Genomic DNA, 16,936 nt, shown 5'->3' with positions numbered 1-16,936 from the left:
TAGAAATGAAGATTTTCTTACGAGAAGGAAATTAGTGAGGTCATATGAGGAAGGAGGGGTAAATTGTCTTCAGCCTGATTTCAGAGTAGGATCTTGGGTGGGGGTGAATCTGTATGGGGAAAGTGGGGGTTGAGCTATGAATACACGAGTATACATACCATACCTACTCTCCTACTCTACTACATACATACTCTACTTCCCACGTCTACTTTGTCAATGTCAATCAAGAAATTTTCACTATACTTACCTTACCGTCGGCTCAGCATTATATTGCGCAAACATGACCCCTTCGGCCAATATTGATTATATACAAGTGTATTCTCCTGGTTTTCTTTGCATTAAATCTCCTTTGGTATGATGAACACCAAGGATACGCAGTAGGTATTACTGTTGCACGCATACACAGCATTCAAATATGGGCCAAAATATGGGTTTAGTTGATAGTTTGACAAGTTTTTGCTTTCTCGTGTTATCGAATTTCGACTTGGAGTTCTAAGAACCTCACATTTTTCAAGTTCAAAATGGCCTTTAGATGTCTTAGATGTCTGAATTTGTGTCTGGCTCTACTTGGTTGGAAATTATTATTACCTGCATTCTAGAAGTTGACTAGCTTTGCAGTCGTCCAGATCCTCGAGACCCGAGCTACAACATGGTCAAATGGAGCGGCATTCAAAATTTGCTAGAGGAAGCACAATCTGATGTTCTACTGTTACTTGATTTTTGCTCCTCGGGCACTGCAAACACAGGAGACGGCTGTGGAACGACAGAGCTTATTGCGGCTTGTGGGTTCAATGATGTTGCGAATGGTGTTGGCCCTCACTCCTTTACAAGTGCTTTGATAACAGAACTGCGTTTGTTGAGTTCACATCCTAAATTTACCGCGGCTGTTCTGTATAACAGAGTGTTATGTCGAATTCATAATTGGATGCCTGCTGGATGGGAATTGCAAAAGGCTCCACTGCATATTGTTTTGACCCAGAATATAGCCTTACCTTCAAGTATACAGCTTTCTGTAAAACCGAGATCTGTAGTTCCAACAAGTCCAATACAATCGATTGGAACTGGTAGCCCCACTTCACTTTCGACCAATGCAATAGCGGATTCGGGAGAAAGATCTAGCTCATCCTCTATATTGAGCGTTCTCTCCACTGAGCAACGATTGCCCAGGATTCTCATAAGTGTTAGACTAAAGGAAGATCTAAGCTCCAACCTCTCTGCCGATTCGTTTGCCGATTGGCTTCGCATGATGCCAATTGTTGCCAATTCCGTGGCCATTGAAGCCGGGTTTGGCAGCTTCTCAACGCTGGTACTTGTGGCAATTCCAACTCCAATGTGGGTTTGTTTAGAACGCCATGCCGTCATCAGTCTGGTAGGTATTACGAGAGAAAAATTGGGAATAAATGAGCGGTCCATGATCGATTCATCGAAAGGGAAGCCTATTGAAAACAATTCTTGCTCGCCATTGAAAGCAAACCCAATACGGCCAGCCCGATCGGAATCATTCGAGAACAACTCATCAAAATTTAGAATTCGGCAGTCGGGAGATGGCTAAAGAGAAGAGCTTGACGCACGGAAAGGATGATGTCAGGTTACGTTTTGTCAAAAGATGTTAGCAGAGAAAGAAGAATTAATGCAAGATTTTGAGATGTTTTGCAGAACGGTTGAGTCTATAACTGGAACAGAAAAGAATATGCATGCTAAACTGGGGTTCGCAGGCCCAGGATAGTCAGACTCAAAACGCAACAATACTAAGACCTAGAAGAAATCAAACTTCAACTGCACCGTTGCTTCCACTAGAGATGTTTCAAACCAAAGAAGACCTTATGAATCATTTAAAATCGGATGCTGAAACTTTTGCTGTGATGAGCGGTTCGGAACTAACAGCCTATTATTGAAACTTAGGGGAGCCATTGGCGGACTCCCAAATTGAATTGCGAAATGGTTTTTGTGTCGTCGGTTCCCGTATCGCGATCAGAGGGATCCTTATAAGCCGGATCCTCTAGTGTTAGGTTTTTTTGGAATAGTCTGAAAGTTGGGTTTGATGGTTTGGATAGGGGGGTTTTCATTTTTCAAATATATATATATTTTTTTTTTTTTTTTTTTTTTTTTTTTTTCATTTGGCGGTTTTGTGGTTAATGGTTGGCTTTTACTTGGTTTCCTTCATATTTCTCCTGACACGGGAGTTTCCTCCTTTGTGGAATATAGGTAGTTGCAGTATTGGATAGCTTTACATTACAGCAGGAACAATCAAATATCATGATCATTTAGCTCGTCATTTGGGGGCTTCGCACCAAACAAAGCAGGAAAAATTAGAACTCCTAATCTTGAGCCCAAAACAGTTTCTCATTCAGCAACATGGATAAGAGCAGAAGTGCAGAACGGGAGAGACATCACCACCAATCAAGCGAGTCGTCAGTGATGGTCACTGATGGCGATATTGGCGCACTTGGATCGTAAATACTGTAGTGGGAAATTAGAGAGGTCAAGATATGTGCATCACCATAGCACGCTGTGAAGGGAACAGAGAAAGAGAATTGAAAGATTTATATCAGAGAATTCATATAATAGAATGAATGGAATAAAGAATGGATAGTATTACTTACACCCGTACGTGGGAAGATCAATTACAAAATGATCATAATGGGAGAATCTTTTTTTGATCTTGCATCTAAGTCTTACAAAGAAAGGTCCATCTGGTTGTAGACTACCTACATAGGTAGCTATGGAAAATTCCTCGAAATGCAAGCTTTCTCATAATAGAACATCTAGATTGAAGACTGGATGGTTCTTGAGCAAAAAATAGAGTTATGGATCTTGAATTTGCTTCTAGAAAGGTTCGATAGGAGAATAGATCTTTTGTTGTGGGGTATTCATGCATGCATATATAAGTAAGTGGTGGATGTGGGAATTTGGATGAGGATGAAGGTGATTAGATGATTGTAGCCCTACGAGGGAGAGCTTGGTATGAGGCGGGTATTTTTTCTCCGGACTGTGGTGAGGGTGCTTTATTGGAAAAGTTGTAATTCAAAATTATAGTGTGATGTGTCATGTCTGCAGGGAAATACCCAACGCCAATGTAGGTACGCCTAAAGCACTTGGTTCACTGGAAGGGATATCCACCAATTCATTTTTGATATGACCTAATCTAGAAACAAAGGTTAGGATTTTGTTAGAAGATCAATTTACCGAAGCTTATTCAAGGGGGGCGGATTTATATCCCTTTCAGCATCTTCTCCTTTACTCCCAACGACATCAATAATGTTAACATCTAAATACCCTCAAAATCTTCTACAAGGATTACCTAGTAGTTAGAAATTGACATTCGGATTTTCAGTGGAGTCATGGAAGCTTTTACCCCATGCTCTTGACACCGACAGCCCGTCTGAACTAATATCGTGGATCCAGCTGCAGCCCTGTAGTAACGGACGAACAGTACCATTGAGAGCGAGCTCTACAGATTCACTGGGTTCATTGGGTTGACTGCTACCTTAAAAGCCGTTCGACTCTCCACTCATGAGTCAACACACCATGTTACCAGGCTGTATCTCATCACGCTCTTTTTTCGTGTTCATCAACTTGTCGCTCTGTCATCCAACCAAACTTTTGATACGGTGGGGTATAAAAAAAAAGAAACAACCACGCTAAGACTAATACGGTAGGATGTAAACAATTCAATTTATGTTGATTTCGATAAGACTTACAGTACATATAATATGAATGGAGAATATCCATCCATTCATCAACCTTTTTCCATTTAACACAATATCAAACTGTGTGGCCAGTTGGTTATTGCTTTGTATTTTTGTTTATGACTCTACGAAGCATCGAGCACTTTCTTACAATCCCATACACTGTGCAGTATTCACTTTGTTTTCCACAGAGATTGAAAATTTGGTTGTTGATCAAGATAAACAAACATATGTTTATCGGAGGTATGGCGGAGAACGACGTGGTAATGGCCATGGAGGATGATCAACCTATTGCTCTTCGGAGAAAGAGAAGAAGTTGCAATGGAGCAGAAATTCTATCACGATCAAATACTCAAGCTTCTACATTGCGTTCCATAGAAGTATCGATACCTCCTCCCGCAACACCCAAATCAAGAAGATCCAATAAGAAGGTAAGGTTTTCTGACCCAGGACCAAATCTTCTTCAATCATCTTCTGGCTTGACACCATTTCTTCGAAAGACTTCTCTTTCTTCTGCGAAATCAAATCGTCGACATTCAGCACCAATAAAACGTCTACTCGATCGTCGGCAGGACAACGAGCCATTCTCCGGAGAATTACAGTTTGCCCCACTACGACAAGTTTTGGATGGCCGAGTTACGAGACGTATGAGGAGGAATGGACTGAGTGAGGAAACCAATAAGATAGAATGGGAGAAAAAACATGAGGCGAAAGCAAGAAAGTCGGAAATCTTTCGACTGAGGAAGGAATTGGAGGAAAAGGATTATGAATTACAGTGCATACAGGATGAGCATGACGTCGCAAGCCAACTCGGGTTTGAGGCTGGCACATCGACTCTTCCAAACCTCACTATGGTGGAAAATTTTCAAGAAATGGAAAGAGAGATTCGAGAGCTCAAGGAAGAATTATCACAAAAGGAAAAACGTTCCGATGCTCACCATGACTGGCAAACGGGAACTCAAGATCCATTTGATTTCGATGATGATGATCACAATATGAGTGTGGATGGGGATCACCAAACCTTGGACAGACAGGAAGATGATACTGGCATGGTAATCGACTCTTCATATGAAGACCATAATATGATGAATTTTAACGGCCCCTTCTCCAAGCCGGGTGATCTATTGAACACGTCCACTCAACACAACATTTCATTCCCCTCGCCACCTGCCACAATAGCTGATACATCCTCCCAAAAGCCTTCCTTCTCATCGAATTTGACACAAGCAAACTTTCCGGATCCTCTTAACGCAAAGCTTGAAGCACAACTTCTTGACTTACGATCTGAAATTAAGAGTCTCAGTTCCGCCTTGGCACTCAACAAAGATCATGAATCCCGTCTTTTCCAAAAGTTATCATCGTACATTTCATCGGACCAATCTCATGATAACTCAACTCTTGATTCGGCTCTCGATTCCGTTCTCACGACTCTTACTATTGCCCAGGCTCAGGTTCTTGAAAAGGAAGCATCGTTTAATGCTCTTTCAACTGAGGTAACCTCGCTGGGGTTCTCTACCGATCCTGAGATGACTATCAAAATCATTGTCGAGCAATTCCGTAAAGCAAGACTCGAGCTTGAGTATCTTACCCCTGGAGAAGTAACCGAAGGATTCGAAAATGACAAACTCCTCAGTATGCTACTTGAACGACTCAAGAATCTGGCTGAGAAAACAAAGAAACAAGATGAAACCATCGACCAATATCATGAGCAAGAAATCGTTCTTCGCCAAAAACTAACCGCTCGTATTGATGCTTTGCATGATGTACAGAAAGAGTTGTCAGCTGTTTCAACTGCTGTTTCTCGGATGAGTAAAGAAGTGGCCGAAAATGAAGTCTCAAATTCACGTCTCCAAAGTGCACTAAATGGATATCGAAGCGAGGTCTCTGGGTTGGAAAACCTAGTCGAGAGGATCGAAAAAGAACATCAAGCTGTGGAAGATGATTTGAAACGTGGAATACACAATTTGGATGATCAACTTCAACGTGAAGTTTTCAGATCGAACGCATTTGCTGTGGAACTTGAAGGGAAGAATATGATAGTTGGCGAACTTTCGACAAGACTAACAGCTGCTTTGAATGCTTCTACTACACTTCAAAATCTCCTCAATGAGAAAGAGGGACAAATACTTCTCTCTGATCGTCGAATGAGCGAACAACTAATGGAGCGTGATGACCGGATTACAGAACTTCAAGAAGAGCTTGAAAGAACGACATTTATTTTGAAGAATACGCAAAAGGCCGTTGAGAATTTGAGACAAGAAAACTCTGATTTGAAAACTGAAAACGAAGATCTCGAGAATTGCGCAGAGAAATTGAAGGGAGAAGTCAACAGGGAAAAGAAAAGGGGAAAGAAGGTGGTTGAGGGAATGAGGAAACAACTCGCTAGTATAATGGATATCGGAAGAGGATATGTGGAGAGCGATGGTGATGAATCTAGTGAGACAGAAGCTGGGGAGCTTTCAAGGGACTTGAAAGTTAAAGCCCCGGTCGTGAGGAAAGGTCAATATTTGGATGCAGGATTAACAAGAAGATCAAGTGGCGGTGTGGCTGCTAGTGGAAAGAAAAAGAAGAGAAGATATGATAGTGGATTAGGATTTTTGGAGGAGGAAGAGGAGGCTGATGAGAGAGAGAAACAGGAGATGCATGGTAATACGGAGGTACTGGATACCCTTGTTTGATTTATGATAGTTTTCCGTTGATTGTTTGTTTTGGTTTTTGGAGTTTGATGTCATATACCATACGATACCATTTGGGGACTGGGGTGAGGATGGGGATGGGGATGGGGATTGGATGGGATGGGATGGGGAACATGGGGAAACACAAGACTGGAAAACTGGATTGATGGATAAAATTCTGTTGGTTATATACATATGTGGTTACTTTATTTTTTCTTTTCTTTTGTTTTATTTCCTTTTTCATTCTGCTTTGTTCAAATAAAATAGATTATGATTTTTTTGATATGATAAAATAAAATAAAATAAAATGAAATAAATAAAATATAATTAATACCTCTTATATATACACACAAGAAAAAATAGAAACAATTAAACTCTATATATAAACAACTAATAATAGATATTGAAGACAGCAGAGTAGTTTTGATCTAAAAAATTCATATAAGATTAATCTAAATAATAATATCTATGTAACTTACTATTCTATTCTATTCTATTCTATTCTATTTCTAACCGTCTTTAAAAATCTCATCCACTCTCTCCCTCTCCACCAATCTTCAATATCCATCTGGGTCATTATAAACTACAATTTGAAGGAGTTGTTGGAAGTGTTGGATTTGGATTTGGATTTGGACATAAGATTTCGCGATATCTGTCGGTTTGAAATTTGATTTGTATTGAAAGTTGAGCTTGAAAGTTGAAATTTGAAAGAGAAGGAGTGGGTTTTGGTGATGGTGATGGTGATGGTGATGGTGATGGTGCAGTTTTGTAATTGGTAGGAGATTGAGGGGAGGTGGGAGAGGGGAAAGGGGTGAGGGAAGAATATTGGTTGTTAGTTTATGGAATGTAGTAGGTACAATGTAGATTTATTGGATGGATGGATGGATGGAAGGGGGAGAGGAAAGGGGAATTGTTTTTGTTAGTGAGGCGCTACGCTAACATCAGTGGTTCCACTATTATCAGACTTCTCCCCCTCTCAACAACCGAGCAAGACTAATGCTAAAATAATTTGAAGTTTCTAAAGATAGCTATGATTTTGAAGGACTTCTACACTAATAAGCCACTAACTTCAAATGGGATTTATAACAGAAGAGGAGTCCTGCTGATATTGTATATATCTCTCTATTACACTTGAGCTACTTTCCTAACTCGGAGCTTTGACGAGTGTAATTAATAAATGGGGTAATGCACAGGCAAATCTCCAAAGAAAATCCATGAAAAAAAAAGCCAAAAAAAAGGAGAGTAAGATCTTACCTCTCCTTCTATTTTTCGGCTAGCTTTATCTCCAAATATATAAAAGTTGAGATTTGCGCTCGATTAGTTATCGAATAATTGATTGTTGAAATTATCGTGATTTTCATCGAAGGTGTTTGAGGTTATTCATGTTCGATTAGTCGTATTCGAAAAATCAGAGCCTCGGAATTCGGTGCTGTACTTATGGTTGTTGCGGGATCCCATATACTAGAATTACCCTATATAAGCTCTCCTTGTCTTCTCGGACTAGGTATTGTATGAGTTGTTTTAAATTCCGAGTCGACCCGACAACATGCCGCGCGGCAAGTCAAGTCAAGTTTTGGAAAGTCAAACCCGCATAGAATTTGATGGGCAAAGACATCATTAATCTTTAACGACGGCTGATGCATGCGCAGTCTGATTAGGTTTCCATGGTAAAATCTAGGGGAATAATAAAGGTATTGAGAAGATAAATATGGGAAGATTATTGAATGGAGTGCTTTTGGGGAAGGGTTTTTCCTATAACTTTTCGTAGCTAATGCATACATTGATTTAGTACTCTAAGTATGATCATCGAGTCAAATCCCATCAAGTCTTATAGACCTAGTAGTTTCACGTGTAAGGATATGAGAAGAAAGATACTCAGTACACCTAGTACTCTACAAAGTAGAATCTATCCTCCACACTTTTCATATTTCCAATCATATTTCGTATCGAGTCCTGACCCTCGAATCTTGGCATGTTCTAGTGATTGTCTTTGTCTTGCATTTCTTTGTGGTCATCTATAGATATTCATGCATTTATCAATCGCAATATGGAAAATACTTGCAAAGTTGTGAGATTCTCTAATGAGTTATTAAATCACTTGATAATTATTAGCCTAACCAATGATGAGATGATCACGTAATGTGTCAATAATAGTATTATATATTATTAAATTTTATTATCGTATGAGAATTCGATTATATATTATATCAAGTTGATTTAAAAGGGAATAGATGTCACGATTCACCATTAGGTTTGATGGTGTTACGATGGTAGCAAACTGATTAATTAGGAGAACTTAGGCCTTGTGCAAACACGATCAGATTTCATCGAATTAGTATGTGATCTTGGTCACCTTAAGATCGTATGCGCACGCACCATCAGAAATCACGTGATAAGGAGCCCTAGAAGCCCTCAAAGCTCCTGGGGGCTCCCTTTATCGATCATTATATAGTCAGAGTAGTTTCATAGTTTAGGAGCTTCGTGCTCAACTTAGTTATCAATTAGTTTACCTAAATTCTACTTGATCTAGTAACGAATTCACTTTCAAGTGAATACCAATGATAAAGCCTTAACCCATAACTACCAACCAGACGAAACCTTAGGCAGCCGCTGCCTCCAGTATAGTATCGTTACAATAGAATGAAATAAAAACATATTGAATTTTTTTATCTTTCGGATGGAATATTATTAGTTATTATTTCTTTTTATTATATGAAATTATCTTATAAGATTCGATTTAAGTTTATTTTATCTTTAATCATAGAATATACTAGAATTTTCTTATAAACTATAAATATAAAAGTGTTACGTCCAAAACGATTAGTATGTCACATGACCATAAAACATGTGATGGAACGGTGAGGAACGAACGTTCCTAGGAACAACCAGGAACGCTCGTTCCCAGGAACGACGATTCCTAGTTAACCATAGGCACGAAGGACTATATAATCAAGATGGATTTCTTTTGTATAGAGCTTCGTGCTCAAGATCAATCATTTAGTATACTCTACTATTAGTTACGAATTGCATATCATTATTGTCATTACTTCAAGTCCCTGCTTGACGCCTAGTTATAAACCTACTTCGAGAGCCTAGAGCACTTCCACGTGATCTAGACGGCAAACCTCGTAACAAAAAGTTTTTCTCGAAAAAGCCTTTGAAAAATCAAACTGAAAAAATAATAAAAATCTTATTATAACGTAACTTATGGTGAACCGGGTCATATGGGGAACCGGGTCACATTTAGCCCATCACTGACTTCAAACCCCAACAAATTTTGCTATGCATACCGAATCACCTCTTACGCCTTCTCAAATTGAAGAGAAGATACAGAATGCTATTATTGCACTTCAATTGAAGGACTTTAAATCAATTAGAAAGGCTGCAGAGTATTTTGAAGTTCCTAAGTCAACTCTCATAGCTAGAGTCGCTGGAAGGAAATCACGTACTCAATCCTACGAAATGGCTCAAATTCTTTCAAACGCAGAAGAAAATACTCTTGTACGATGGATTTCACGACTTACTATCACTGGATTCCCTGCTACACCTATGTTGGTGAAGGAAATGGCCGACGAAATTCGTCTTCGACGCGTTCAGGTCGCGTCATCTCGAATTCCTACCTCGACAGAAATTCCACCTATAGGCCACGAATGGATCTATAGATTCCAAAAACGACATCCAGAACTTAAAACATACTATTCATATCAATTAGAGTCTAATCGGACTAAAGAGACAACTCCAGAGAATATTCAGGCTTGGTTTGATACATTTCGTATATATCTCATTAAACGAAAGTATGAATTAGATGATATGTATAATATAGACGAAACCGGATTTGGAATTGGAAATACTCAAAGTACGTGTATTATAGTCGATTCTACTCAGAAATCGAATTGGAAAGTTACAGCTGGCAAGCAAGAATGGATAACTGTATTTGAATATGTCAATACAATTGGAAAGGCTCTATTATCTATAATCATTTTCAAGGCTCAGAGTACGAATTCTACATGGATTCCAAAGGACATGTCTCAAAGCTGGCAGTTTTCTACGAGTACGAATGGATAGACCTCAAATAGTCATGGATTAGAATGGCTAAAAAGGGTTTTCGAACCAGAATCCAAGAAAGTATCAGGTGACCGACCTCGACTTTTGATCATGGATAACCATTCAAATCATATTACAGGCAGCTTTATTGTTTTCTGTATAGAGAAGGAAATCGATTTACTTATATTACCTCCTCATTGCTCCCATTTGCTTCAACCACTTGATATTGCGATATATGGGCCAATGAAACGATATCATGCTTTAGAGGTCGATCGATATTCTCGAGCTAGTGTAAAGCGAATTCAAAGAGCTGAATGGGTAGAACTCTTTCAAAATATTAGAAAAAAAGCACTGAATTCTTCTAATATTAAAGCTAATTGAAGAGGAGCTGGTTTAGTACCTTTTGCCCTATAAAAAATACTCGATTCATTACCATTTAACTCCTCCCAGCAACCTTCTACTCCACAAATGAGAATGTCCAATCAAGATCTAGACTTATCTATACTCAGGAGCTCTCCTCCAGATGGGACAAAGCTAAGGCAAGCAAATCAAACCTTTAATAAAGCTCTAGCAGATAATGATTCTCTTGCATCACCAACTCGTCGATATACCAAGAGAATGACTAGGCTTGTAGAATCTCAAAATGCTGAGATAGCCCTACTTCGGAAACAGCTCGCTGATGCTCAGGAAGTAATTGAGACTCGAAAGAAGAGAACTAAAGGCAAAAGAGTCAAATTACAAGGTCAATTTGTCTTTAGTAGTGAGGAAGTACTGAAAATGGTACGTGAGGCGGAGGAAAAACCGAAGGAGAAAAAGCTACGAGGGCGACCACGTAAACGTCCAATTGAAGAATTAGAAGAGGAGACTGAAGAAGAAGAGCCAGAGAGTAGTTCAAGTGATTTAGAGTTGGAATTGGATGAATGTGTAGCTCGTAGAACAAGATCACATAGAGAGAATTGAATTTTGTGACCCGGTTCCCCATATGACCCGGTTCACCATAAGTTACGTTATATTATTTTGACTTTAATTTATCATTATATTCGATTTTTTCACATTGAGCTTAAATGCAATTAAATGTTTTACTATTTTGATAAATAATTATAATAATAAATGTTATTTATTATCCGGTTAAACTCCTTCAAGAAAATTAAAGTAAAGTAAGAACCTCCTTGATGCTAAAGCGGAGAAACCCAACCAAGTACTCATCTGTTGATTTTCAGACCAAGTTGGATATTCAAGTAGAGTCTATAGTCATGAACCAAGAACATCACTAAACTAACAGGATATTCTATTTATTTGTGTGCTATCCCCTCAACTGGTATCCTATCAGCCCCGGCTTCCTCCACAGCCGAGCTTTCCTTTGGGATTTGCGAATCATCATGGATAAAGTAGAGTAGAGTAAAGTAAAGTGAGATAATGTAGAAAGCTTTTGAAGTTGTGGATTCGAGACAGAAAAGAAATCCTTTGCTGTAAATAGTCATAAGATGTGCAACAAGCATTGCTGGTATACAGCATTGCCTAAAATTCATAGTTAGAAGGACAAATCTGAACAGCAAGACCGAGTAGGAATAAACACTTTGAATTAGAACGACTCTTGAAACTTTTAAAACACTCCGCCGTGTCGAGCCTCAGAAGATATGGTGTTAGGCCTCTAGGATAGAGGCACATTAAACTCCATCAATGAAGATCGAAGATATTCTATTGTTTCCATCTTGTATCTCCGCATTTCTTTGATGGAGCACATAGAAATCTGAAAACCTAGCTAATCTGATAGATATCCTTTTGCAATTGGTACACATACTCAGTGTGATAGTTTTCGAACTCCATAATTGGTATCTTGCACCTAAACTTATATTCCTGTCCCTCATCCACCAACAAACACTCCTCGCACGAAAACCTCTTTCTAACATTCATATCCACCTCCACCTTCACCTCTACCAGAGCCCAGACCCCCTTAATATCTCCGTGACATATATGTCCCTGTTCTTCTTTAGCCCCTTTAGCAACATAGATATCCTTAAGTCAGTCAATGCTTGTCCGTATAATGAGTATCAAAAACACATAGACAGTTTCGAAATCAAAAGTAAAATCTACCAACAAATATTTTCTAACCCTCGAAAATGAAAACGAACCAAACACCATCTAATAAAAATCTAATCCCATAAACTCTAACTTAATCAAGAGACATGCACCTCCTCAATCTGATCCTCTTCACTTCCATCCTCCAACTTCTCCACCTCACACCTTCCTTGTCAATCAGCTCCGCCCGGCCCCCAAATTTCCTGCCCATCAAAAATTTCCAGCACATGCATAACCACGCCACAAGCCCCATAACCCAATACCGAAATCAAATTTTAACCAATCTAGCCAACCCATAACTTGCTACAATCTTCCCTTCTTACATTTTCCTGTTCTTTATCCGATGATGCTCACTACTCGATGTATTCCTTCCGCTTTGAACGTGCTATCCGCCGTAAAATACCCCCTACTAACATCAAGGCGTGCTATGCTTCAAAATCTGTGCATTCCGGACTCTCGAGAGTTCGTTGTGATGATTGATTCGAGACAGTGTTGTCAATTTCGTTCTCCGAAGATGGGGTGTCATAAGGAGCTCTGCTCGTCCTCCTCTTCCTCCTCTTCAGGGCTTTACCATTGCGAATAGACTTACTGGCTTTGCTTTTGCCAACAACCACGTACTGGAAGAACAAGCACCGGAGAAGCTTGAAAAGCAACCAGATTATCAGTAGTATCACAGAGTAATAAACAAACACAAGCTCCCAAAAATATTTCAGTATAGGATCTACAGCTCGCCCTTCCACCATGTCCCAATACTGAGTGTATTCCATTCCCGAGTCCCTCGATGTCCACGTCGGCATAATCCATCTGTTCAAATCTATACCTAATGTGACCTCTCTACATTCGCCATCATACATATGCATCTGTATAGATTTCCCGATCCCCCCAACACGAAAAACTTTCGAGCTCCAAAAAGAATCAATCAGCGATGGAAAGGGTAAAATCCTTACGGAGCCATGAATGAAATCAACCAGGACTGCCCAATTTGGAAACCACTTGGGGGGGTCAGGGTTGTAGGAGAAGAACCAAGGTTTCATCCCGCCATAACGGTGTTGCATTCTTCTCGTGCGTGCTTCGTCCCATTTTTGTATTTGTTCCCTGTCGTCCTTGATGTACCTTTCCAAGATAAATTCCGCTTCGAGAATTTCTCTATATGGTGATAAAATTTGGAACATAGAAGTCGCATTCAATATCACTTCGCGGTTATTGTTGTTTTGTTTGTCTGGATGAATCATTATCATGACAGATCTTAGTCTCTGCTGTTGCTCTTCCAAAGGCCGGTATGGCGATATGTCAAGGTTGTAAAACATGGAGACATTTCCTGGAATGCAATTGACACCAAACATGATTTCTGAATAAGATAGATGAAGTTTCGATCAGAATGAGGATGAGTTGGTGGAGAAGACGAAGTTCGCATTACTGGGTTTGGACCGATCTATCTATCATATTCCAACAAAGAGATTCGTAAGTGTGGAAGTTTCCAAATAGATCTCTTTGAACGATAAAATGGGGCAAGTTTAAAGACACAAAGGAATAGAAAAAAAGAAAAGGAACTTACAAGGAGATGGAGGAGGAAGGAAAGACAGGGAACTAGCCACACATTCTATATTGTGGTTCTTCTTTCGTCTAATATCCCCTTGTAGCCGTACAAACTGGTTAAGAATGGCAAAGGCAATACGTAATTTTCGATGAAAATTCTCAGTCGTCACCCATTTCTAGCCTAGCTTCGATGAAGGAACTTTTCAAATTATCTTCAACTCTGAAGTAGAATTTGAATTCAATATTGTCCGGCCGCAAAGTTGAGCTGGGTTCAAGACATGAAAGAAGAACAGAATTCGTTTGAGAAAATGTTTATCCAATGACTGTTCATGTTCAGCTCTGAGCTTTCTAAATCATTCCGACATCCAATTAGAGTTCTAGTGCCATTGCAATACCAAGCAAAAATGGTAATGGAACTTTGGTAAACTTGAACAATTTGAAACAGGAGATTAAAGAAATTACCAGAATCCTCACCCGAGCCACGGATAGACACATGGCATACGGTATACGGCATACGGTATACGGTATACTGCATACGGCACAACCCCCAAACTAACAACACAACTTAGTGGAATATGAAGATTCTTGAGTCAAACACTTTTAAGTATTGGAGGATAATAGATGGTAGAACAAAGGTGGTGATAATATAGCTAGTAATTTATTTTAAATGTGACACCTCTTCTGCCCAAGAGGTAGACTCTTTGACGGGCAAGTTTAATTGCGAATCCGCGAAAAATACCGAATTTGTGCCAAGATTTCCCATTCTTTCTAATGGCACTTGTATGAGAAATAGCTACTTCGATTATAATGATGGGAGTTGTCAGAATTGAAAAATTCTGGGTGGTTTATTAGTCAAGCAAACCCGATAAATTGGTAGCCCATTGGAAACTTCCAAATAATCTAATCTTACATGGAGACTTCTGACAGCCGTATTAATGAGATATTATACGCCTTTTGGCGAGACGGGGGTGCCGCTATTGGAACAATGTTTCATTTCATGAGAGGGTGTCAACTAATACGACAAGAGAGACGTAAGGTTCCTTCACCTGAGAATCAAAACAACTTTCTCGTCTGTAGCCCAGCTCAAATGCTGGAGAAAACCCATGCGTATCTCCAGACTGACAATATTTCGGTAGCAAGCAGGTGACGAGACGAGGAAGCAATGTATTGAACAAACGCCGAGAATTCTGTAAAAAAAATCCATCCAACTACTGAGCTGACAAAATGGAAGTGGAGTAGCGGAGGAAATATCACAAAATAATAGAACTATTCTTCAAACCACCTAGAACCGACCAATCAAAGAAGAGAATGCTCTAGAAACAGCAGCATTACCTAGAACATAAGCCCTGAAAGCTGTCTTAGATAGGACTCTAGATAGGAACCAAGATATTCTTGTTAGAAGATTCCTTCACATCAGTCACCCAACAATCATTCAACATCCTATGCTTTCCAAGCCCCTTTTGATTTTCTTCCCTCTTCAATCTACTTACGGGCCGGCCATCACCTCCACCAGAATTAACGAAGATAGATACAGAACATCAAATCACTTCATACCCAATCCCAAGTCATATTTTCCTCCCCTAATATCTCTGATAATTTCTCACTCGCAATATGTCAAATACCTCGGATACTTCAGCAGATGCCGGTGTGCTGAGCGGAGAAACAGAACCCAAGGTCTCTGGCCGTAAAACGATACAGTGGTTCGCCTGCATCTTCGTTTTGATTATCGTTGTACTAGTAACGGGAAATAAACTTACATCATCTCATGAAAATATTCCATATCAGCCCAGCGGATCACCATGTTTCGCCAAAGCTGGTAACTTTCAATAATACAAAGCCGGTACACCCATTCACGGTTTAATACCTGAAGAAGAGGAAAAATTTTTCTTAGTAAAGCGGACATATTTCGATGACCAACTTTTCAATATCCATTGTTTATTTTCCCATTCTATATATCCAGCTCTAGAACAACTTCTTCAGTCTGAAAATATTGCCAGCGATCGATCTGAGGACTTTTTCGGTGCGATAGACAAAGCCAAAACAAAATTAAGTATCGACATCGAACGGAAAACGAGCGAGATCGAGAAAATTGCCAGCAGTCTCGAAGAAACTATTCAAAGTTCACCAGACCCGAAGGAATGGTGGTGGGAACAACTAGCCACTACCGCCAAGAAAGAGTCATTCGCAAAAAACCAATTAGAATACATGAAATCACTATACCGAGCCCATGAAGATACCACAAAGAGTACCATCAGCCAAGTCCCGCAGCTAGGACATACAGCCGACAAAGCTCACGTGGAGTTGAATGAAAGTGTACATCAAGTCATGGAAAAGATTCAATATGAGCGGCGAGTCCAAACCAGCAATCTCAATGAAGTCTTGCTCGATATAACTACCAAAGATGCCTTTCTACAACGATATCAAAGCCAGCTTCGGTACCTTGGAACGATGCGTTTCAGCCAGATCTCAGAATATCAAGCCGGGAGAGAGGGCAGGAAGAAGTCGAAGAAATCTTATGAAATCTCACTTGAGTTGTTGGAGGAACTTGAAAGGACGTGTCTGAATTTGAGAGCCGAGAGGGATAATTTACAAAAAGAAATTGCTCATTGTACTGCCGGTTGAGTTGCACTATGGAATCGCACCGAAATGGAATGTTGCTTCCCAAGTCTGCCGAGATTGGAGGGGCGTCTGATGGGAAATCAATATCTTCTTGATTGGATCAAGCAGATTTCCGATTGGGCGAATATCATAGTGAGTTCGCGAAGACGCTGGGGAGATTGAGGAGTGTTGCAGGTAGAATGATACTATGACATCGATATGAGTTGACTGTTGGATGTCACCCGTATCAAATGGACGCAGCGGAAAGAGTGGTTGGTTGAGGAAAGTCCGAGAGTTGGGAGTGGAAGCGGAGGG

At 39.8% G+C, this 16,936-nt stretch overlaps 7 protein-coding genes across 7 annotated transcripts; 5 read left to right on the top strand and 2 right to left on the bottom strand.

Annotated features, from left to right (window-relative positions):
* Nucleotides 1–649: 649 nt before the first annotated feature.
* On the top strand, nt 650–1,930 carry SS1G_11975 (hypothetical protein; the record flags this gene model as incomplete). The annotated part of the gene is made up of 3 exons (XM_001586896.1): nt 650–1,369; nt 1,589–1,707; nt 1,903–1,930. 3 exons carry the CDS (start codon nt 650–652, stop codon nt 1,928–1,930), a joined length of 867 nt encoding a protein of 288 aa, XP_001586946.1.
* Nucleotides 1,931–3,919: 1,989 nt separating this feature from the next.
* On the top strand, nt 3,920–6,367 carry SS1G_11974 (hypothetical protein; the record flags this gene model as incomplete). The annotated part of the gene is made up of 1 exon (XM_001586895.1): nt 3,920–6,367. The coding sequence occupies one exon, from the start codon at nt 3,920–3,922 to the stop codon at nt 6,365–6,367; it is 2,448 nt and encodes an 815-aa protein (XP_001586945.1).
* Nucleotides 6,368–9,826: 3,459 nt separating this feature from the next.
* SS1G_11973 (hypothetical protein) lies at nt 9,827–10,429 on the top strand (the record flags this gene model as incomplete). Its single annotated transcript, XM_001586894.1, has 1 exon — nt 9,827–10,429. The coding sequence occupies one exon, from the start codon at nt 9,827–9,829 to the stop codon at nt 10,427–10,429; it is 603 nt and encodes a 200-aa protein (XP_001586944.1).
* A 597-nt stretch (nt 10,430–11,026) lies between these two features.
* SS1G_11972 (hypothetical protein) lies at nt 11,027–11,368 on the top strand (the record flags this gene model as incomplete). The annotated part of the gene is made up of 1 exon (XM_001586893.1): nt 11,027–11,368. The coding sequence occupies one exon, from the start codon at nt 11,027–11,029 to the stop codon at nt 11,366–11,368; it is 342 nt and encodes a 113-aa protein (XP_001586943.1).
* A 332-nt stretch (nt 11,369–11,700) lies between these two features.
* On the bottom strand, nt 11,701–12,235 carry SS1G_11971 (predicted protein; the record flags this gene model as incomplete). The annotated part of the gene is made up of 2 exons (XM_001586892.1): nt 11,701–11,926; nt 12,210–12,235. 2 exons carry the CDS (start codon nt 12,233–12,235, stop codon nt 11,701–11,703), a joined length of 252 nt encoding a protein of 83 aa, XP_001586942.1.
* A 677-nt stretch (nt 12,236–12,912) lies between these two features.
* Nucleotides 12,913–13,830, bottom strand: SS1G_11970 (predicted protein; the record flags this gene model as incomplete). Its single annotated transcript, XM_001586891.1, has 2 exons — nt 12,913–13,128; nt 13,435–13,830. The coding sequence occupies 2 exons, from the start codon at nt 13,828–13,830 to the stop codon at nt 12,913–12,915; spliced, it is 612 nt and encodes a 203-aa protein (XP_001586941.1).
* A 1,804-nt stretch (nt 13,831–15,634) lies between these two features.
* Nucleotides 15,635–16,645, top strand: SS1G_11969 (predicted protein; the record flags this gene model as incomplete). Its single annotated transcript, XM_001586890.1, has 2 exons — nt 15,635–15,839; nt 15,984–16,645. 2 exons carry the CDS (start codon nt 15,635–15,637, stop codon nt 16,643–16,645), a joined length of 867 nt encoding a protein of 288 aa, XP_001586940.1.
* Between the last annotated feature and the right edge of the window lie 291 nt (nt 16,646–16,936).

Source organism: Sclerotinia sclerotiorum, genomic scaffold, assembly GCF_000146945.2.
Source record: "Sclerotinia sclerotiorum 1980 UF-70 scaffold_20 genomic scaffold, whole genome shotgun sequence".
Taxonomy (NCBI): domain Eukaryota; kingdom Fungi; phylum Ascomycota; class Leotiomycetes; order Helotiales; family Sclerotiniaceae; genus Sclerotinia; species Sclerotinia sclerotiorum.
The sequence above is the reverse complement of the archived record's forward strand: the minus strand, read 5'-3'. Positions and strand labels throughout refer to the sequence as shown.